Genomic DNA, 23,667 nt, shown 5'->3' with positions numbered 1-23,667 from the left:
GTGGGGGTTCCAGGGCCATAAGTGGAATAAAATTTATATTTTCGCAAGCAGTACAGCGTCAGCTTTCGATTGATACCCGATTCATCAAATTTAATGCTCGGCAAGTCGGTCAAAAATCACCGTCAAATTGCCTGTAGCCAAATGGAAACTGTGACGTGATACAATTTCATTGAACCGTGCGATTTGCTTGTGTCGACACCATATAGGACACTATGGTGAGATTGCGTCATCGTAAGGGTAGTAAACAATATGCGCTTAGCCGTGACTTTCACGTATCGATGATCATCACCTGCACCTGCACAGTAAACAGTTGGGATTGTTGGGAATATTCACAAATGTTTATTGAGCCTGACATTATTGTCGCTTTGGTGTTTGAGATTGAGGGTGTATTGGTTTAGATTTAGAAGTATGCCCCGTTTCAAAAAAGTGGTTAAAATCTCAAGCCTTAGGAAGAAAAATGCTAAACTTTTAGGTGTTCTGGCTGACTTTATGTCTTCCCCCGTTGGATTATGAATGTTGATGTGTACCATGCCGAGCATGGAAAGACTCCTCATACTTTACATATCTTCAAGTCCATATCACAGAACAATATCACGCCAAATTGTGTTCCTGGCTACCTTGTTATAGTAGTCTGGATTGGTGTGATTGTACAGTTCTATACACAGCGGCAATTAGATTCTCGTCTTCTATATTATTCATTTTGTTTTGCAACTGAAAATAGCATAAAATCGCATGATTAATCACTGCAACTTCAGAAAGTGCGATGTCCGATCACTACAGACCTGCCAACGCAGCTGAGCGGATGGAAAATACGCATGAAAGCGAACGCGTGCGGGTTCTCACACTTTTGCTCTTTCTGCTCCTCATTTTTTCCTCGTCCCTCTTCTCTCTCGCACGCATCCGTTTGAGAAGAGAAATAAGGAGACAAAGAGACGGACGCGTTTACGCATCGTCTATTCCAGGCTTAATAACTGATCTGAATAAAGTTTGTCGCCATTCGCCACACGACATTTCAATCTCCCAGAAAATAGGTAAATCCAATCCAAATCCTAATCCGTTCTGAAAAAATGTCTAATCCAAATCCAATCCAAATCCGACAAAATTTCACAAATCCTGTTTTTTCAAAACCTAATCCTAATCCATGCTCATCTCTGTAGCCTACCCCCTCCTGAATATGAAAAAAGCGCCTAACTTATCCGATTGAGTCTAACTATATTAGCAATTACGAGATAAAGTTTTTTCACGTTTGCGCTCGCAGAAAGAACGTCGGCGATAAAATGTAGGCACAAAATGAATGTGGCATATTAGCGGAATCCTGCGATATCGTTATGTCCAGATACCGAATAGTCCTGTCCTTGCAAACTGAGCCCAGCGGGCGGTATACAATCACAGTAGACCCGCAATATACTCAAGTAATAATATTATTGACCAAGTTCTCGTGGTCCCATTTTCTCGATAAGATTTTAATTTTTATTTTCGGAATCAGTTCGACAGTAGCTCTCGATTAGGACCAGTTTCATCTAATTTCAGCCCTTGGGTCGCAAGCTATAACACCACCAACTATGCTGCTTTTAGGCTGCTTTGCTTAGTGCTCAGCAATAAGTGTAACTGCTTGCCGGAGCGTAGAGACTGCGGAGTTGCGTATCCATCCGTAAGTTAGTAAACTATAGTACGACGCAATTATAACATTCAAAATCGAAATATAATTAGGATTATTCCCATTGTTGACACTTGGAAGATTCAGCACAAATTTTACTCATTCCAAGTTGAAGTAACATCATTTCTATCAGCCGGCTTCGATGCTTTCACGCCCCCCAGTTTGAGAACTATAGGCCTACTGTTCTAAATCTACAACTATCCCATTTGCTCTCAGTGCCCCCCCCCCCTTATCCAGAGGTGGTCAGAAACGAATAACATTTACATTTTCGAAGTACTCAAGTAGTTTACCTCTACTTGCGGTACTTACTCAAGAAAAGATAAGTTCCCGCTACTTCCACTTATAATTCGTAATATTTTGTGATCTTTTTATACTTACTTTTTGCTATTTTCAGTTTGTCAAGTAGAAGTAGTTTAATCCTCCAAGCAGAAAGAGCACAATTATGCTGTCTGGCTCTTTTTCTCTTGAGCTACTCTCTCGTTTCGCCAGACAGCATTGTTACGTCCTGAGCTACTCTCTTGTTTCGCCAGACAGCATTGTTGCGTCCCAATGCCAATCTCCATAACAATGAAAAATTCGAGGCTGATTGTGGGAGTTCCAGGGACACGAGCGGAATAAAATTTATATTTTCGTAATCAGTGGAGAGTCAGCTTTCGATTGATACCCGTTTTACCAAATTTAATGCTCGGCAAGCCGGTCAAAAATGACCGTCAAATTGCCTGTAGCCAATTGGAAATTGTGACGTGATACAATTTCACTGAGGCGTGAGATTTGCTTGTGTCGACACCATATAGGACACTATGGTGTAACGACAAGAGGTGATCAAGTAGGGCTTTTTTGAATCTATTATAAGGCAATTCACGGATATGTGGTGGTAATGCATTCAAGATGATAGGTCCCGAGTAGTCGATAGATCTCTTAGTTAGGTTAGCGAAACTCCACCTCCATGACCCCGACTCCACAGCCCTGCACAGTGAGAGAGAGGGAGAGAGAAAGGGAGAGAGAGAGAGAGAAGAAGAAGAGAGACAGAGGTAGATAAAATTCTGTCCGACCTAAGGTCCAACCATCCGACATCACAGACACCTTTGCACCGGTTAATTGGCGATCAGCTTGTCATGGCTACACTATGATAGGGTAAAAGGAGGTATTGCTAAAATATACCTCTAGAATCTTTTATTAGAGTATTGCCATAACCTTTCGATTTTGCGCAGTAAATTGTCAGTCGTTTTTGGTAACACACATATTGATGAGAGCAGGGCATCAAGCGACGTTTTAGCGACGCATAGAACGTCGCATAGAACGTCGCATAGAGCGCCAAGACGTAAACTTAGATCTGCGGCTTACACGCGCTTACACCGAAAGGCCACCGGAATCAAATCATGCATTACCCCAATGTACAGCAATTACCAATATTTTATGGTACTGCGGTGTTTTGTAGAATACTATTCATTTTGTCACAGTGCAAAATTCGAGAATGATTTTGGGCTCCACCACTATGAGCAGAATATAAGTTATGTGATTCCATTGTATTGCAGACCACCACTAGCTGGTGTACAATTTTATTATTTTCCTGATATCAGTCGTCAGCTTTCCGTTTGTGTGAAGGTGGAGCTGCCTCTCCTTCATTGGGAGGGTGGTGACTTGTGTCGGAACTATTGAAGAGAGTCATACAACAGTGCCATGCCATTCGATATAGAGTTGGTCGTTACGAATAGAATTTTGTCCTGTACGATCCTGAGTGAGATTTGAAGTCAGCTCAATTCATTACTTTTTCATCAGTTGTAAAACAGTAAACACCGCAACACATGATAGCGATAAAATAAAACGACAGGAGTCTTTAAATCGAGACCCAACCTGTCGTCTGTGACCAGGCTGTAGGTAGCTAGAAAGTGTAGCCAGAACAGAAGATAACATGAAAACGAAAAGTGGCGGAAATGGAGTGGAATTTGTCATTGGGCAAAATAGAGATTGATAACATCGTGCTCCAGCACCGGACATCTGGTCATCTCAAAAGCAGACTAAAGTATTTAGTCAGTCGAATCTGCTAGTGTTTTATCTGGTACATGGATATGTTACACGACTGGCGGATTGCCAGTGAAATAGTGTGAGACCGTAATAGTCCATCAATCATACTTTCTATAGAGCAGATAATAGCGGGGGGCAGCCCGGTCAGGGCACTCATAACTTGAATATATATATATGGAAATTCATGGTTTCTTCGGGACAAAGCATTGAATGGTGTTAGGCTGCCCTTCCGTGCCTGAAGCCAATTGGATTAGCGACCTTGAGCGTATCCACCTTAAAATTTGATCAATTTGTATTGAAGCAGTACCAGCCCCCTATGGAATCTCGGTTCATTTTTTGAAATAACTCCTGCGTGATGAGAGCTTTTCTGCATAGAATAATTAAGTAATTGAACAGAAAATCCTGCGTGACGTTGTCACCAATTCCACTCTAGGTACCAGCTGTGCATTGAGACTGCCATATCGAGTTTTTGACTCGAAAACTTTGCTTATACACTGTGATGAACATGTCTCTGTATTTACATTAGCTGTTCATTTTGATATCACCACCATTCCGTGTGTTTTATTATGTGTGGATGCCTCATTTCAATGTGATCCTTGATTTTTGTTGATATCCACAGGCTTATATATAGTTTGAATAACGCGAAACAATAACTTCATATTGTTAATTATATTATTATTATTTTTATTGTTTTTATTATTATTATATTTTTTATTGTTATTATATTATTATTAATTATATAGTTTGATGTAGTAGACTTAATCATGTAATTTAGACTAATTTCAATCATTACCTTATTGGTAATGTCGTGGGGTATTGAACTGAACTCACTCAAAATCACAATATCCACACTGATACAATGCTTTATATCAATTGTATGAGGATATTGCATTCTAAATTAACTCATTTTCCTACAAATCATTTGTCATATGCTGTCATGGCGCTGGAATTTGTTTCGTTGCACTGGATTCGGGTCTGAAATCCATCTCCTCTTACAAACCACTATATAAAGTTTCTAGGAAGTCTGAGTGACACTACTGTGACGAAAGGGTTCCTAGACAAGTTTAACCGTTGTTATTGTCATTCAGGTTACATAACGTAAGCCCTATAAGAGGCTTAGCTCCTTAAAGGCAGCCTACATGGCTGATGTTGCCCCAGGTGTAATTGGGCTTTACTCAGCAGCCTACAGTTCTTGTGATAATTATATTATAATCATAGTCGTAGTCATAGTCATATAGCACATCTTGTGTTGTAACTCATCCTTTATATTTATATATGTCTGCATTTAGCTTTTCAAAAGTTGTTTCTTTTAACAGTGTTGAATCATTAAAATTTTTACTAGTCACTATTCATGTATATTTGTCTTTGGATCTGGAACTATGTGGAAGAGGCTTCGTAGAACATTCAGTCGACGTGGTCGGGGCCGCTCCAACACTCCGCACCGTCCTCAACCTCCAAGGTCTGGAATTCACATACCTGCGCCCGATGGAACAAAAGGAAAGGATGTACTAACTACACGGGTCGTCCTACTTGATGGCACAGACGTTTCGGTTGACGTCCGGGTAAGTCTGACCATGTTGCAATGCTTTTAAAACCGCACCAACTGGGACACCAGGATTTATTGATTGATCAACTTGATATGTATATATGTAGCTATAACAGCCTATATACATTTAATCAGTCAGTCAAGTTCAGCCTAAGAGAAAAACGAATTGGCTAAGGGAGTCCATTTGTCTCCAGCTTGTTTGTAACCGCAATTAATGAGTTGATGTCAACTGATCAAGTGACGTTAAATCTATTCTAATGCATGTTTGAAGTTGAAATACTGATCAATGCAATAATGTGCTTGACTACTCCAAGACCTTCCTATTCAATATTTCATAATCCAAATGTGGTCTACTGTTCTGACCTAATCTGTAATCTCGTATACAATCGCTTGATTATGTAAATCTCGATAATTGTGCTTTTGATGCAAGTAACATTCAGGCCTAGTTCACGTATTCAATCTTGCAAGCACACCGCTTGTTTTGATCTTGGGCCAAGTTTTATCATCATACTACAAGTATTAGAGATCCAACGTGGTGTATATAATATTGGTGTACGACTCGTTAAATTTGGTCTCCATTTCTAAGGAAGTATTCCCAATTGTATTGCTTCCTTAACTTCAAATGCCCGTTTTCTAGCGGAAATGAGTTTAAGCTCATTATTAAGCCTTTTGAAATATTAGTAAGCTATTTATTTTGTACTCGATCTTAATCTTCCATAATACAATTGTTGGGCCTTCGAATTGTATGCGAGCTATTTGCCTTACTACTTCAACTCCAAATTCAGCCCTGAAGGTACAAGCTCAATGATGGGCAGTAAAACTGTGAATGCCCTCAGTGTATTGGTCTTGCAGAGTATACATCTAAACATTCTCGTACTGGGCAGTTTAACGTTAGACCTAATCTATATATTGCTATATATTTTATTGTCACATCAAGTTTACCCATGGAGACTACTACTCCATTATTGCCGATTTCCATTGAATGCCATAATTGGTAACATTTTAGAAGTTCACTAGCTGCTAAAGTCAATCCCACCTTCAGTGAATGTGAAAATAATCACGATTATCTGGTTCATTGTTCAATTTACGTTTGCTGAAAAATCATCTAACCATTTGTACGTCTCTTTCAGAAAAAAGCGCTTGGCGAAGAGTTGTATAATCAAGTAATAAGATTTCACTTGGATTTAATCGAAGAGGATTATTTTGGTTTACAATTCATGGATGCAAATCAGGTTTGTTAAATGTTCATCATCCATTTCTATGGCAATCTCGACTAGAATCATATATTAATGTTGTCAGCCCACTTCTACATTTCACTTTATTATACACTTGAGTGTGGTGCGGATTCAGAAAACTCTTTAGACACTGTGCCAGAATTGCAATTGAAATCACCTATAACTCCCCCCCCCCCCCTATGCTAGTTCAAGTGTTGGTTGGAATGGTTGCACCCTTACTCATTAAGGTTGCGTGATATATCGTCTGGCTTCGCCATTGATTAATCTGGGGCTTGAACCCTGGTTGGATTAAACCAAAGACTTGATCGTAAAACTGGTAACCACAACTTCCCCGCTAGGCACTTCAGGTTCTGTTCATCTCGATTGTCAAATCCTTGGGAAGATGCAGATCAAAATGCCTTCACCTTATACCAGAATCATATGTAAATATATCACTTGCCGAGTAATATTCAATTTAGCAGCTAACCAAGTTTTGACTATAGGATAACCAGGTATTCTGTGAAATGAGGAAAGAGAACTTGGATTTTCTTTACGATTTTGTTTACTAGTTGAGAGATAGGCCTACAATATTAGGCTATTTATTGCGTTGCATTGGTGCTGATTCAGAATCGGGTGGACATTTTTTGTTCAAAATACGAAATGCACTATAGCTATTTCTACGCTAAGGTGTTATACCAACAATGTGTCATGAAAAGGGTTTGTTTTTCACAATAATGCCTGGTCACGGCTACTAAATTGAACGAGTTGTTGAATCAAGTATGAATACTTGTCATCCGGCAAATGAAATTGAAGCAATATATATCATATGGGTAAAAGCGTGTTCAGATAAACAAGGTAGATGGTCTTTGTCTGACAGCATATACTGAGGTCTTTGATCATCATGTGATACATCTAATCTGAAATGTTATTAATGACAGACACGAGGCCCAAGCTGTTGGTTATATTTTTATGACCAAAACCAGGTTTCATGACCTTATTATCATGCAGCATCTAGATCTGGTTTATGGTCTGACATTATTTGGCATACACACTATGTCCAAATTCTCTCTATGATGTGACATAATGACAATTTTAGCAGTCTTGATGCCAAAACCTGGAATGTCTACTAGAAATGTATATCCTTCTGTTCATGTTTAGTTACCGTCCAACTAACATTCTATTCCTAGTGTGAAGTAGAATTCAGCCTCATAAAGTCATAAACTTCTGACACAGCTTAATCGTGTCATGGTCAACAATCCTATGGAAGTTAAGACTGCCTTCAGTTCATAATTCTAAAATCTTGTAGTGCCAAACTGCCAGTGCTTGTGATATTTATTATTGACAATGCGACAACATGTTTTTAAAAGTAGGCTATGATTGGAACAAGATTGTCAAGATATCCTTCCTGAATAATGTAGATTATTGCTGAACCAATCATTAGCAGTAGCTTCTTGTTATTGACTGCCCCAGGCGCACTCCTCATGAGCATGACTTCTTCAAATATACCTCTCAGTATTGTCACCTTTATTTATCCTTTTCTTGTCCTATTCATGTAATTACCACAAGTATTTGTCTAATTGCTGCTGCTGTGATATGTCTAATCTAGCTGTTAAGCAATCTACACTTTTGGCACATTGTCCATATGGTGATTGCTGTCCAGTGTCCACACAGGAACAGTGTCATTTGTTACTTTGTTAACACACTACTTATTTCTCTTGTCATGAAATTCAACTGCCAATTATTTTGTAAAATTTGGCTTATTAATCTTCTATGTATACATGGGTTAAATTGTGATGTGATTATATTTGTCAATTGTCATCAGTAACCTTTCAGAGGTCATAATGAAAATGACTTTGCCATGATACCTTCATGTTATAACTGAAATAACCACGATTCTTGTTAGGTTAAGTCTTGGCCCCCTCTTTCAGGCTAGGTCATTCGTCTCTCAAGTCAAAATATAGTTCTGTCACTAATCAATTGTTTAAGCGTGTTTGTCAAAAGGTTCCATGTTTGTGTTTGAATTTTACCGTTCTTTCAATAAAAAATAATTGCCATACCTGATGTGATTTCTTTTAGGTTCCGCATTGGCTGGACAAGACGAAGCAGATAAAGAAACAAGTCAAAATCGGTCCGCCTTACACGTTTCATTTCCGAGTCAAATTCTATTCTTCGGAGCCTAATATGCTACAAGAGGAATTAACAAGGTTTGTAATTTGTGAAATACTTTTTTTCTACAAATCCTATTTCATCATTCTCAGTGTAGCCTTCTTGTAGGTGTTTTATATAAGTCCATTGGTTCCTGAAGGAGTTGATTTCAGCCCCTGGGTTGAAGGCGTGGGTCAATTGGGGGTGATTAGCCTTCTGGCTAAAATATATTGATGATATTTTCAGTTCCTGCCATGGCAACTGTTGAATTTTGATTTGTCAGCCTATACGGCGTGTTACAACAAAATGTGTAACATCCTAAAATATAGTAGTCCTAGATATCGGCCTACACTGTATGAGCAGTAAGTGCCAATATACATTGTGCGGAGATCGTCATCTCAACTAGTTGACTGGATTGGTGTCAAGTTATGATGTTATAGAGAAAATTATCAAACTTTTCTATTTGAGCGTCTGCTTGTATCTATTTTACAATTTATGTTGTTCAAAAGCAAGTCATTACAAGTACAATATATATCAGTACCGTATATAAGTAAAATATTTAATATTCATTATTGTGGTGAAGGTACCTTTCTTGCTGATATTTCATAGCCATGCATCTGCTATTCTACTATGCTATGTTGCTCGGAATGTCATCAGGTTGATCCCTTTTAGACTACCGTACCGCAATCCATATTCAAAGTTTAAGCTCCTTGTGACTGCTCGTGGCCGTTTGAATCCCGGGAGCTAGTAATCATATGAGCCTTGTGTTAGATTTAGTTTCATGGTCTATTTGGCTTTTGCCTAAGGCTGGTTTGACATGGCATGTAGACTCTACTGTAGCAGCATCAGGCAATATGTGAAGTGTGCAATTTTCTATGCTAAAGTGCCTGTTGTATCGTGTCATAGGCCGAATCTATGAGTAGCATTTCTTTGGATATTGCAAACTCGGTGTGTGCCATATATTGACCCATTTGTCTACAAAAATTCAGAATAATAATGCTGAAATGCACAATCAAGCTGATAAATTATTTTAACCATTTCAGCATGATCATTCAAATTTTTTGTTGTCAGATCTGGTAATATTGTATAAGCAACACCGTTTCCATGCCAATGCAATCTATTCCACAGTCATCACTACTGCACCTCTGACCCAAAGACCTCCTCCATATATCAAAAATAAAGCTATTTGTGATCCAACTATTTTAGTTCTGTTTTGTGTTATTGGTTTTGGTGTGAATAAATTCTTGGCAGTTGTCCAATGTCCTGGTAATCAAAGACATTGGTTTGGCTTCTGATGTGTGTTGAACAAAGAAGTATTAATTTGCTTTCAATAATTGAAGTGAAGGCAAGCATATGAAAGTGCACATTTTTATCGAGTTCATTCTGGTTTTTTTAATGGACATAGTTCCTGAAGTTCCTGACAATGCATCATCTTTTGTAGGTATCAGTTCTTCCTTCAACTGAAACGTGATATCCTTACCGGGAAGCTGCCGTGTCCGTTTGATGTTGCTGTCCAACTGGCCGCGTTTTCCCTACAATGTGAGTTATCTCGATGCCACTGGAGACTGCTAAATTGCAATTTTCGTCATCAGGACTTCATTAGCATGTACTACAGTGTCCTGCACCTCATTTAACTTGGTGTATTGTTCTAAAGAGGATTTTTTTATCTTGCACCATCAGTAAGATATTTGGACGATGACAGATATGGAGAAACGCAAGGTCATCGAGGCAGCACCACCTTTTTTTCTTCATGATGATATCAAATATAAATAATGCTGCCTAGCAGGAAAGCTGTGAATATTTGTCGCAATGACATATGTATGGCTTGAGTTCGGACATCTCTCTGATCGGCAGACTTGTGCAAAGTACTAGATTTTCAAAATGCGCAACTAGAATTAGAACTGGAACAACTGACTTTTCAAAACCCGCCACTAAAACGGGAACTAGCGACCTTTAAAAATCTGCAGCTAAATATCCATAACACAATAGATTCAATCCTGAAGCAACTTATTTATTAGTATTCATTTCAAAATCAGCGGCTTTCCACATTAGTAAAATTTATAAAGGGGAGTGGTTTCGACCCAAAAAACCAACCCCATCGCTACGCCGCTGTTCGTAGTGATGACTCTGGCCCAGCGACAACTGCAAGAATATCGGAGAACAGAACATCGGTATAACGATTCACGCCTAACAACGACACCTGTTTTCTAGTTGTTTGGCTACTTAATTTTCCAAATGCGCAACTAGAACTAGTATTAGAACTACCGGTGCTCACTTTTCAAAATCCACAACTTAAACTACTCGTAAACTACTCGTAAATTACTCGTAAAACTAAATTGGTAGTTTGTACAAGTGCTGATTTGGATCTAGTCCATGGAATATTTTTTGCTGCTACGAACATCCATTGTTTGATTGTTCAATTTGGGTGTGTTTAGGGAGATTTAGCATATATTAGGTCCACAGAAGCACAATGTTGAATGAATTGTTGGCAGTTTTTAGTGTGATGTCATTTCTGACACTCTGCAAATGATTGTCATTTCTGCGTGAGAATTGCTGTCTGCGAGAGTGTGTTCTACGCGGACGCTTTTGTGTCAACAGTCTAGGATTTCCAGTTACTAATGAAACCGAAACTTGTGACAACATTACCCACGCTCATTCATGTAGAAAACTAATCCTGTTCCTGATTTTAGTTTCAGAATCGGAATTATGTGATAGTGATGGTGTCAGCTCACTTCACAAATTAAACTAGTCTTTCGATCTTGGATGATTGGGGGTTATGATTCATGTAGATTAAGCTGCAGTGATTGTAGCCGTGTAGCATACATTAGTAGGTCTAAACAACCAACGAAGATATTTTTCATTTTGGTCAATTTTACTGCACTCCCTCTCCCCTGGTATGTAGTGGACTAGAGTTACTAGTTATTTCCCACTGCAGTCTGTATATATGTATGCTCAAATTTAGTGTTTGTCAAGGAAAATGTGAACCGATATATAAATGGAACACATAGCAATGGAGAATTGCTTCACATTACAAACAACTGGGCTAGTATTTGGTAATATGAGCTTTTCACTATTCAATGTCTTAGTCTGCTGAAAATACAGATAAAAGACATGGCTGACTGTTAAAATGGTGTGACCTATATATCAAACATTATGTTGGCATGCCACTGTAGGCTACTTCTTATTATGTTGTGCCTTACAATCGAATGATATAAAATTGTATCTTGAAGATCTGTACATCCAATAGTCTCGTCGCCATTATATATTCATATTTCGAGAAAATGTTTATGTGCTGCTAATTCCTTAGGACTTGTATTATAGGTTGGGTGTTTTGTTGTTTTGTAATAATGATACAATCTTGTGGTATTTTAAAATGATCATTAATTTATCAAACGAATGAATCGCTATGGGACCACACATAGCTTTGATGGGTAAACTTGACTAGCCTGGGCTGTGAATATTATTATTGTTATTCAGTTGGTGCTGTAAAATATGCTACAGTAGCCAATGCCGTGTGGTTGGTTTTGGTAAACCTATCTTGCGTTTGAAAATGTGTTATTTGAAACTGTTGATATGTGGTTGAAATATTTTGAATCGCCAAACCTTGAGCTAACTCACCGAAACTCTATCGTTATCAACTCCCTGCATTGTTATTTTTCAGCTGAGCTCGGCGATTATGACCCAGAAGTGCATACTCCTTACTTTATATCAGAATTCCGCTTTGTACCCGATCAGACTGAAAACTTTGAACTGGAAGTCATAGAGGCGTACAAAACTTGCAGGTGATTTTTTGCGATTTCCATGTATCAACAGACTACGGTACTCTTTCATGCACCGAGACTAACATTGCTCTTCATATATCCGAGTATCATCTTGAATTTGATTTTTGGGCTTATCCATAATTCGACGGTAGCATATTGCCTTCAAAGTTCTCGACTTTGACTAGAATTCAGAATTCTGTGTCGCCTATTGTTCAGTTCGTGCAAATGTCGCCCTAATGCGACTGACCCTGTGATCGATCCAACATTCCTAGTCTCACCTTTGAATATTTCATGCATTGTTGTAGCCCAACTGTTGCTGATTATATCTACTTCAATTGCTTTTTGGAGAGGAACGATCGTACTTTGCTGTCTGTGAAACGAAATGAAGATCATTATAATTATATACCCAAGCTTCTAAGATTGATGCATTCAATCTCTTGAATTATGGCTGGATATAATTATATCATATGTATAAAAACTCGGCAGATAAATTAGGCCTATGCATTGTTGTCATTATCACCATCTGTGGAGACGTGCACAAAAGCTACTTCTAAAGGCAGAGGTTTGTTGATGATGGATAGTCTTACAGTGATTGTAATTTTGCTATGCGTGACTTGGTTCTTGAGGATTTTGGCTCGAGGCAATCTCCCTGATAGTCATTGTTACTTAACTGTCTTGAGATACAGCGCGCTAAACTGAAACCTTATTCTATTCTATTCTAATCATGTTGATTGTTTCCTGTATTTGCAGGGGCCAAACTCCGGCTGAAGCGGAATTAAATTACCTGAATATTGCAAAATGGAGAGAAATGTATGGCGTCGATATGCACTCTGTCAAGGTATGCGTTAGTTATTCTTCGGTATTCATAGAACGACAGTTTGTGGGAAAACCCAAATTTACGACTACAGTTTCAGCACCCCTGGAACATTGGTGTAGCTAGCTATATCCCATACGATCACATTTTTATGCCATTTTCCCCACATTTGAGCTATGTTGTTTTTCTGATACACTAGTCATAAAATAAATATTGCTGCTGTTATTTCAGTGACGTGTTACGGTGTTTGTGACATGCTTTTCGCAATACAGATATCGGTAGGCCAGGCTTGGATAGTTGTTTGTGATGTTTGTGTTTTTTGGATTTTGAACTAAGGCTGGTGATTCTGTATTTGTTGGCTCGAGTCGACAAATTTCATCTGGACAGGCAATCGCTGATGACTGTATTCTCCTCTTGAGCTGGACGGAACAAAATCACATCTTTGTGGTCTCGCGTCCCTCTTTGCATCTTCTGTTGATTACGTTTTATAACTTCGATAACTCCCACACCAAATTCATATCATTCGTGATGGATAACACAAATGTGAAGCCATAGCATTGTGCTATTACAGACGAATTACGTGTGTTACTATCTAGCTGCTTTTCTATGTAACTTTAAGCTGTTTCTACTCAATCCTTTATTGTTAATTCAGAATAAGGCCTAATAAGTGATTACTTATCCGATTCCTAAACCGTGATAATAATCAATGTTATTTTTGTTCCGATATCTTGAATGCCCAATAGTGCATATCTAAACTTTTTGCTATATTAACAGTCAAATGATACTGTCACGAATTAGTAACAGGGAATATGTATAGGCCTGAAGTATGAAATGTATCAACTCTGCAGAACTCAGCTCGCAGTCCGTCGGTCTTTCTTTGAACAAAATTCGTTCGTGATCACAAACGGCGAAATGGAGGTGTGTTTTCTCGCGCATTTTCCTGATTCAACGCTTCTTTGCAGGGAAAAGACGGAAACGACTACTCCCTGGGGCTCACGCCGACCGGTGTTCTGGTGTTCGAAGGAAGTCAAAAAATAGGACTGTTTTTCTGGCCGAAAATCAAGCGACTCGATTTTAAGAGCAAACGTTTGTTACTGACCGTAGTCGAAGACGACGATGAGGTGTCACGATGCTGCTGATCTTGAAATTCCCATAAACTGCCGCTAGCAAAACTTGTCATCACACTCCCACCGATTCTTTTTATTTGTAGAAGCCATCATAATTAAACAAAGGCAGTTGGCGACATGGGTTGTAGTGTTGCCAGTCACTGTGCACTGTTAGCGATGCTAGGCACCGTGTCGTTATGTGTCATGCAGTAGACGAAATCAATGTGACCAATACTTCAGCAATAATAAACGGCGCTAAAATTGAATACGACAGCTTGAATGTGACATTGGAAACTCCGTTTAATGATGCCGTTTGATACTAGATATTTCTACGTGGTTCTATTGAAGTTTCTGCATGGCGAAGTTCGCGAAGCTCTGTTAAAAGACCGCTAAATTGATTTCTATTGACTTTGGTGTCCTTTTAAAGAAATGTGAATTTGCTGTATAGGCTCTAATAACTGCCAAGAGTTGCTTTTATTAAAATTTGTCTAAAAATATCCGTAGCTTTTGCACATAACTTCTCCGAGACGAGTTCAAGTCTACTTTTTGACAGTTTCTTGAAACACTAGTACCATTGTGACGAACGCCTAAAGTTGACCGCGAACTCTCTATTGCGACGTCTTGCAAAAAATATGTTCCGCACTTCTCAATAACTGAGAAATTTGATGTTTATTTCTTTTATCATTGAACAATGAACACACGCCCAATAGGGTGGAGTGAAAAATGGAAAATTTTGAATTTCAAAACGGACACTTGATATGTGGTGCCAAATTTAAAAAAAATAATTTCTATAATAATTTTGGGCTCGTGCACCCTCTAGTGGTCGTGCAATTGCACCGAACGAGCCAAAAATAGCTAATTTCGCTATATATTGATGACCGCTTACGCTAGAAAGCTGATTTTGGGCTCAAAAGATGCGGAAGCAACAAGTTTCTATCTCACTTCCACAGAACTTTGTCTTAAAAATGAACAGAAAAAAAGTTACGAGCAAATTATTGATTTTAATACCATTTTTCGGTAAAATTACGCACTGAAGGAGGGTACAAGGCCAAAAGCGTTTAGTGATCGATCTTATGACTGACAACTCCATATTGGAAACACATAAATTGCTAATTCATATTGAAAACACAAAACCATCAATTCTATATTGAAAAAAGATATATTTGGAAGATGGTTTCACTACCAGAGTACTAGTCTGCACATACTTTGAAATCTTGTTTCGTATTAAAGGATTTCATCTGTTTTTGGGACTTCAGTTTTTCTCTGATTAAGCCATCTCAACGGTTAAATCTCGACACATGGGCAGATGCTTTGGTCACCACTTTAACGCCTCTTTCCACTACCTGGTTGTGCCAAGGATGTTTGAGGAGATGGCCTTAGATTTTCCATCTTGAGACATGGCGAGTTTTTGATTGCTGGTGGTTGCTGGTTTCGTTTCATTGACATATCCTCATTCAAAGTCGCTAATTGGAATCTGGTATTCTATTTGATTTGCTCATAGTTGCAATCTTGCAAGTCTTCCGAGGCCTTCATCATCATCACCGAGCATTCCCAAAAAACATTATCCGGATGTGCGAAGTATGCTTTTCGTTGTAGCAAAGGTAGTGAAAGGTTGCGAATTCGTGTATCAGACGGCTTTGTAACATGGGAAACTATGTTGCACAAGTTTTTAGCACCATCAACATTGGAATTGTGACTTTTTATTTCAAACCTTGACAAAAGATAAAACTCCATGCAGAATTAAGCAAGATAGTTCAGATTGCTTGATGGATGACTCTGTCGCACATGTATGCTATGTATAGGACCTCAAAATTTGGCATGTTCTATGTGGGACAGAGTCATCCATCAGGCAATCTGAACTATCTTACTACAATTCTGCATTGAGGTTTATTTTCCGTCATGGTTTGAAATAAAAAGGCACAATTCCGTTGTTGATGGTGCTAAAGACTTCTGCAACATAGCTTCCCATGTTACAAAAGCTTTCTAATACACAATTCGTAACCTTGCACTATCTTTGCTACAACAAAATGCATGTTTTGCACATCTGGGAATGCTCAGTGATGATGATGAAGGCCTCAGAAGACTTGCAAGACTACAACTATGAGCAGATCAAACAGAATATCAGATTCCAATTGACGACTTAGAAGGAGGATATGTTAATGAACCGAAACCTTAAAACAACGTTGACACATGAATCAGATTGTTCAAAATCCCAATTATAAACATCGAGGCCAAATCATACCACCAAATTGTCAACTTGCATCTAAAAGATGCGGAACAGCCACCAGCAATCAAAAACTTTTCATATCTCGAACTGGAAAATCTAAGGTCATCACCATTAAGGATCAATCATCCTTGGCACAATCAGGCAGTGGAAAGAGACGTTAAAGTGGTGACCGAAGCATATGCCCATTGCCCATGTGTCGGGATTTGAACGTAGAGATGGCCTCATCACACAAAAACTGAAATCTCGAAAGCAGATGAAATCCTTTATTACGAAACAAAATTTTAAAGTTTGTGCATACTAATACTCTGGTAGTGAAACCATATTTGAAATTGAAATATGTCTTTTTTTTAATATAGTATTGATGTTTTTGTGTCTTCAATATGGATTTGCAATTTATGTGCTTTTAATAAGGAGTTGTCAGTCATAAGATCCATCACTACAAGCTTTTGGGATCATAGCCCCTGCTTCAGTGCCTAATTTTACCTAAAAACAGCCTAAAAATCAATAATTTGCAACTTTTTTTCTGTTCATTTTCAAGACAAAGTTCTGTGGAAGTGAGATAGAAACTTGTTACTTCCGCATCTTTTAAGCCCAAAACCAGCTTTCTAGCATAAGCGGTAATCAATATATAGCGAAATTAGCTATTTTTGGCTCGTTCGGTGCAATTGCACGACCACTAGAGGGTGCACGAGCGCAAAATTATTATAGAAATTATTTTTTTTCAATTTGGCACCACATACCAAGTGTCCGTTTTGAAATTCAAAATTTTCCATTTTTCACTCCACCCTAACGCCCAACTCCTTGCATTTTGGAATTGAGATGTATTATTCTAATATATCTGGCAGGGAACTTGGTCTCGGACATACACAGGTCCGCGGACTGGCGGTTGAGAATCATTGTTTTCGACTATTTCCTCCTCCACTTGAACAGTTTTTTTTAAAGAAATGTGTTTTGAAAAGTGGAATGTAGTTTTAGAATAAGTTTCCATCCCTTTAATGTGTGAAATCGTGTGGAATAGCCATCTCGGTAACCTCTGAATACATCTTCGAAGACAGTACCACTGAGCATGAGCGGCCTAGGGCTGTTCAAAAAAACTTTTCCTTCAGATTTCACTGGCTACTTGATAAAATTGTTAGGTTGGTTGATAAAACGCTGTACACCAACTTTGGTTCCATTCCAACCAGTAGAGGCGAGATTCGTGCAGTGGAAAGTTTTGAATTTATCATTAAAAACAAAAAAATAAAATTTCAAATTCTGCCGACCCCATAAAATTGTTAGGCTGTCAGTAGAGATGATGCACACCAAATTTGGCTAATTCCAACCACTAGAAGCAAAGTTATTGCAGTAGAAAAATTTGGGTTTGAATAAAATAGTATTTACGGTGACCGACTCTATTATAAAATCACGGAATTAGAAATTTTTCTACCGCAATAACTTCGCTTGTAGCTGTTGGAATTAAGCCAAATTCTGTGTGCACCATCTCTACTGACAGCCCAACAATTTTATGGGGTCGGCAGAAAAATTTTGAAATTCCATTTTTTGATTTTTCCATTTTATCAAGTAGCCAGTGAAGTGTGAAGAAAAAGTTTTTTTGAACAGCCCTATGAACACCCTTCTATCAAATTTGCCTTTTCTAGCTAGTTTTCATATCTTCCATTCTCTACCTTTACTCAAATAGTTTTATAACGTCCTGGTAATCGCAACACTATATGCTTTTCATACCTACTTCGTCTGCTGCTACCAACGTGCTTCCCGCTTCGAACCCGAATCGTGTAGTGACGCGAAATTGACCTCTGCCGTTTGTCTTTCAGGGCAGAGAGCAGGAGCACAATTTCGTTTTCCGCCTCGACTCGTCGAAAGCGTGCAAGCACCTTTGGAAGTGCGCGGTGGAGCACCACGCGTTCTTCCGATTAAAGTCCAACGTCAAGATGAAGGACAGAAAGCAAATCGTTCGGCTGGGATCAAGGTAGTGACAGTGTGGTGTGGTCATATTGACATTATCTATTCCCAGGCTTGTAACCAAGCCATAAGTTTCCGAGTCTCAAGTCAATCTCACTCTTATAGTTTTGACTCGAGTCAAGTCCGAGTCGGCGAGCAGAGGGTCGAGTCCGAGTCATGGTATTATGACTCGAGTCAGAGTCCAAGTCACTGTGCTGACTGCTCCGTTTCCAGTTAAAGTCTTGTTAAACCAACTTTTGATAACTCTGTTTGGCGATATCGAATGGTTCGAATTTATACTATCCTAATCTTCCTCACTTTAGGAGTTTCTGGTCGTGTTTTCAAGTACCAGTATCGATAGACTAAATGCCAATAGTGTAGTTGCTCTACTATTCTTCGAAATTACTATGAAATGTCGGTCTTGGCCGTCTGAGTCTCGAGTCATATGACTTGGTTTGAGTCATGTGCAATGACTCGAGCCCAAGTCGAGTCAACACACGGATTGACTCAAGTCAAGTCGAGCCGTCAGAAAATCGTGACTCGAGTCGGACCCGAGTCATAACGACCCTGGCTGTTCCCATGGAATCACACGCCAGTCACCTGTCCCGCTTAACGCGAGACGCAAGTCGCCCAACTTGCCGCTAACGCACGCGCGACTTTGCACAGGTTCAGGCCCAGCGTACGGACGGAATTTCAAATCACGCGCAACACGGGGACGCGAAAATCGGTCGCTTTCGAACGCCGGCCGAGCAAAAGATATTCTCGTCGGCCCAGCTTTAAGAAATGTGAGTTACGCTGCGGGTGTCCTAGTCTAATCAGAAAATTGTTTGCGTTTCTTTGCAAATCTTTCGCTGTTTTTGTCGGTGTCTCGAACTGATACGCATTGGCAATACCGGATTCTTGACGTTCATTCTGCCGAACTGTCAACAAGAAACGGTTCGAGGTATTGAGATCTCCGAGCAGAAATCGGAATGTAAAGGCGCACCGCACTCCAAATACCATGTAGTCTCAAATTGAAATTTCAGATTTTCCAAAATATATTAGAATTAGAATTACAGCTACAAAGTTTTTTTTACAAATTAGATTAAAATTAGAATTACTGAATTCTTGAAACTTGGACATTGAATCATATTTCATCTCACGAGAATAGCAAATGTCTGTACAGCAAGCATCTATTTGTCAAAGTCTTGACGGCACACGTTTCGTTTCCGTTTGCTAGCAAACGATTTTCTCGCTACCAACGGGTTCGCGGACGATATCTTATGTTTCAGCTAACGTAGCGCCCGCCAACCGTCCGATGACCACGGACCAGCCCTTCAGCCGTTACGTCCCGACCAGCGGTCCCGCTGCCCCGCCGAAACACGCCAAGCAGTCGCCGCCCCCGACCAAGCCGCAGGCACCCGCAAGAGCTCCGCAAAGGTACGACGCAGCGATTTTCAATTATTGGGTTCTCAAATCTAAGGCTCTGAGAAATACAGCTTTTTTTCCAATTGGTTGCTAAGAATTTCATCATTTCAATATTTCATTTCAAAACACCACAAGACTGCGATACAATAAAAGACGTGGAGGTGTCGAAACGACTTGGAGTCTTCGAAATCAGACACCCACCTGGGCGTAGGCGATGTAAAAAAGCAGGCGTGTACATTGAAAAGTAGAAGATAATATAAAGCGACAGCTGACAAAAAAGGTGGCGTGTGTCGGAAGGAGAGATCGATATTGCCATGTCGCGGTCTGGTAAACTAAAAGACTAACTAGAATTGGTTTCATATTAGATCAGAATTAGAGTAGCTGAATTCGCGAAAACGTGGAAATTGAATTGAATTCCCAATTAGAGAAAAATTCAGCACAAATGAAGGTCGGTTCATACCAAACTCGATTCTCATAAACGCGATAATGGCGAATGGATGTACTCCAAACTTGGCTTGTTTCGGACTATACAGCTCTCCTGTAGCTCTAATTAATCTAATTAAACAACTAAAATTATCTAGTAGTCCATTTTAGTCCAAGTCTGCATAGTAGAAGTGGCATGTGAAAGGCGTGATGGAGGAAGTAAGTTGGAACGAGACCTAGCCGATTTCTTTCTCAACCTATCGTCAGTTACATTTTTTTAATTGCTAAGTGAATCTTCGCGACTCCACTAGTTGCTGACGATTACCACTGACGAGTATCAGCCGAAAATATTCGGGTTTATTTCAATGTGAATATACTATTCAATTGTATATTGAAGTTCTGTACCTCAAAGAAGCTCTCTGACTTGGAAGTTATGGCCGGCCTGCGTGAGAAACTTTTAAACTTCTGTAGATGCGACAGCCTTTTTAGTGACATGTGTGAACGTTTGGTTTTTAAGCGGTCGGATCCGGGGGCGTTTTGACTCACTCCGGTTCTAGCCATCATGCGTTTCCCCGACTCCAGCGCCAAGTCAAAATTTAACAAAACCTCATCTCCGCGGCACGGGAAGAAACTCTGATTTAACGGAGGTATTCCTTTCAGGTCCTCGTCTAGAACGCAACCGCCGCAGCCGGCGTACTCGCGTTCGAGCGCGCGCCACGCTTACGGAATCGAGGTTTGAACCGTGTCTCCCCCTCTCGCTGACTCTACTCTTTGATTTTTACGGCACGTTCGCGCATTTCGTCCCATGTCAAACTCGAGGGCCATTCTGGATTTGCCGGCATACGAAATTACACTGGGGCTCCGTAGCTGTGTCGTTATATGTTGATTACTGCAACATGGTTATTGAAACTTGAAACTATTCATGAAATCTATCGTGGCGCAGACTTAATGCGCCTAGGCTGTTCAGTCGGTTGTAGTTCTGAAAAGTTTGGCATCGTGTAGTCGCACACTTTAAAATCCTTTATATATATATATACATCTATAGATAAATAACAGTTGAAATGCCAAAGAATCCTGTGAAGTACAATCAAATTACAGCACACGAGCGTCTGGATCTATTCAGCACCTCTCACATTGCCTATTACTAGAGTTGAATGTACGGCCGTACGATACACATCTATTTCTGTTTGATAATGAAATCATTGTATTATTCCCTGTCTTTCAATCATCTAGGAACGAAACTTGAATTCTTGAGATGTAGAGAATGATTCCGTTGGAGTCGCGAATCTGTTGCTTGGCGTGATATTGCATGCTGATTTATGTCTGAAAAATGAATTTTAGCCACGCGCACTTAATTCGGCCATTAAAATGTATTAAAAAATGTAATTTGTTAATCGATTTTGTTGCTTCATTGGCTGTGTTTTATTGGCGATCAATTTTATGACTGAAAATTTATGGTACGTTAAAACGGTACAAGCGTCAAAGTTGTAATGTATTTTATCAATCTCTTGTGCATTGTCATATCCGCACAATGTCATGCTTACTATTTCATATCCGTTACAATTTCATTTGTCGTAATTGCTAGGATTCTGTAATCTTGGCATGCTCTTGGCGTTTATTCTGTATCACAACAACGCAGGAGTCGTCACTGCCTATCGCTGTAATTTGTAAAAGCTGTATCGATTTGGAGGCAACTATGGTACCAGTGCTATGTATTCGAAACGGTACAAATCTCTGTTCTTAGTGTATTTTTTGCCTGTGGTTGAATTGGGTTGCTAGCTTTGCAGTGGACATTCTGTTATTTGCATTCCAGGTGTCTTAACAGACTGATAAATCATATTTGCGAACTTGTTTCAGTCGAAGTAAAATCATAGAATATGATGGTCTTGCGATTGATGACTTGTTCAAATATTTAATTTGGTCCGGAGATGGGGACTGCATTGTAATCAAAAGTTCATTTAGGTAAATTACGATATCACACAGGATTTAAGAACTGCAGCAATTAATTTTATCGTGTCTGTTAAAAAACCAAGTCTATTTGATTTCTGATCATCTGGTTTACCCCCGCTGGTGTGTTCTCTCTAGCTTCCCCCCTTTAAACTTCCCTTGCGTGCCACAATGACACCAGGCCACCCATTCTCGATGAGCTGATTTATTGCTTTCATTTTTTGTTTCCTTCCTATTTGCACCCGAGTATGTTCATGTTCAAGTTCTGCGGCAGGAGCGTGTTTACATTGTGTAGCTGGTAACTTTTTACGAGAATTTTAAAAAACGTTTTAGAGAAGGATGCCGCGTGACGTGCTGCTTCGCGTTGTGACATCGTAGGAATAGATAGGACCGTTTTTAATCAATCTTTACCAAATGAGTTGCCTTGCTTTGAATTGTTCTGACAATCTATCCGCACTTTTCCGGCATGTAAGGTCACTCGGACAGTCTCGCGAGCAGTCACTCGTGACGCGGTGTTTCAACGTATGGTTTTATTGTAGATTAATAGCAATTTTGCGATTCTGTGATCCATTGCTGCAAAGCTTGTTGATCAGGATCATAATGTAATTGCATTTACTAGTGAACTTCTTTGTATAAAATTCGTTAGCCTCGTAACATAACCTGGTGGGAACGATGCAAAAAACTAGTAAACTTCTGAAATTATACGTGGTAGCCTGGCACTTTTCGTCGTATTAGCCTAATAACCATCAAGAAGTTGAGAGAATTCGATTTTCAGTTGTATATAATGAATTGTTCGGTTTGCCTGTGTTATATATGTCCAACATTGTTTTGATCCCGATCGCGTTTATCTGCTGAAAGTTACCGAGATCCTCATGCAAAAACTGTTCGCTCTCTCCGGCAGACGTTGACAATTACCGATTGGAGTGGTGCTTGCCTGTAGTAGCTGTACCGTATACTCATGGTATATTATTGTAATGTTGATAATTTCTGTAATTACCATTATTAAACCATACTTTTGTTTATCGAATGTTTGATGTTGTCCTAACACCGGGGGCTTGCCGAGAGGTGGTAGGCGGGTTCGGGCTTGAAATATTTCAGGTTTAACTCGGGTTGGGAGACCACTGGACTAGAATGAGAGATAGAAAATCTGTACTTGTGCTTGGGCTGAACTCAAATTGGTACCAAACACCAGGCATGCGAAAGCCGACGGGCTGCATTGGTGTCCGCATGGTTATCCATATTTCTAGTCGCGGAGATCTGAGGTTTCTTGATTGCAGTGAGTTAATGGGATGGGCTATCAGGGCAGAATGTTTGACCTCGTGACTCGTAAGGTCATCTCAAGTGGCCCGCTAGACTAAAGCTTTTATAATACAGCGGCCGAGAACGTGGCGTGATCAAATACCAGGGCCTCACTTTAACATGGGGATGACTGCCTAAAATCGGAAACTTTCTACATC

General features: G+C 39.5%; 1 protein-coding gene across 1 annotated transcript; it reads left to right on the top strand.

The window, feature by feature from the left end:
* Positions 1-4,971: 4,971 nt before the first annotated feature.
* On the top strand, positions 4,972-23,232 carry LOC145438908 (band 4.1-like protein 5). Its single transcript, XM_080316300.1, has 11 exons — positions 4,972-5,244; positions 6,359-6,460; positions 8,519-8,646; positions 10,029-10,126; positions 12,249-12,369; positions 13,099-13,186; positions 14,125-14,283; positions 18,307-18,461; positions 19,100-19,218; positions 19,705-19,852; positions 20,924-23,232. The coding sequence occupies exons 1-11, from the start codon at positions 5,062-5,064 to the stop codon at positions 21,000-21,002; spliced, it is 1,380 nt and encodes a 459-aa protein (XP_080172426.1). The 5' UTR covers positions 4,972-5,061; the 3' UTR covers positions 21,003-23,232.
* Positions 23,233-23,667: the final 435 nt, after the last annotated feature.

Source organism: Botryllus schlosseri, chromosome 5 (genome assembly GCF_051294905.1).
Source record: "Botryllus schlosseri isolate E-star chromosome 5, Bs_hap1, whole genome shotgun sequence".
Classification (NCBI taxonomy): Eukaryota; Metazoa; Chordata; class Ascidiacea; order Stolidobranchia; family Styelidae; genus Botryllus; species Botryllus schlosseri.
Note: the sequence above shows the minus strand (reverse complement) of the source record. Positions and strands in the feature narration are given on the sequence as shown.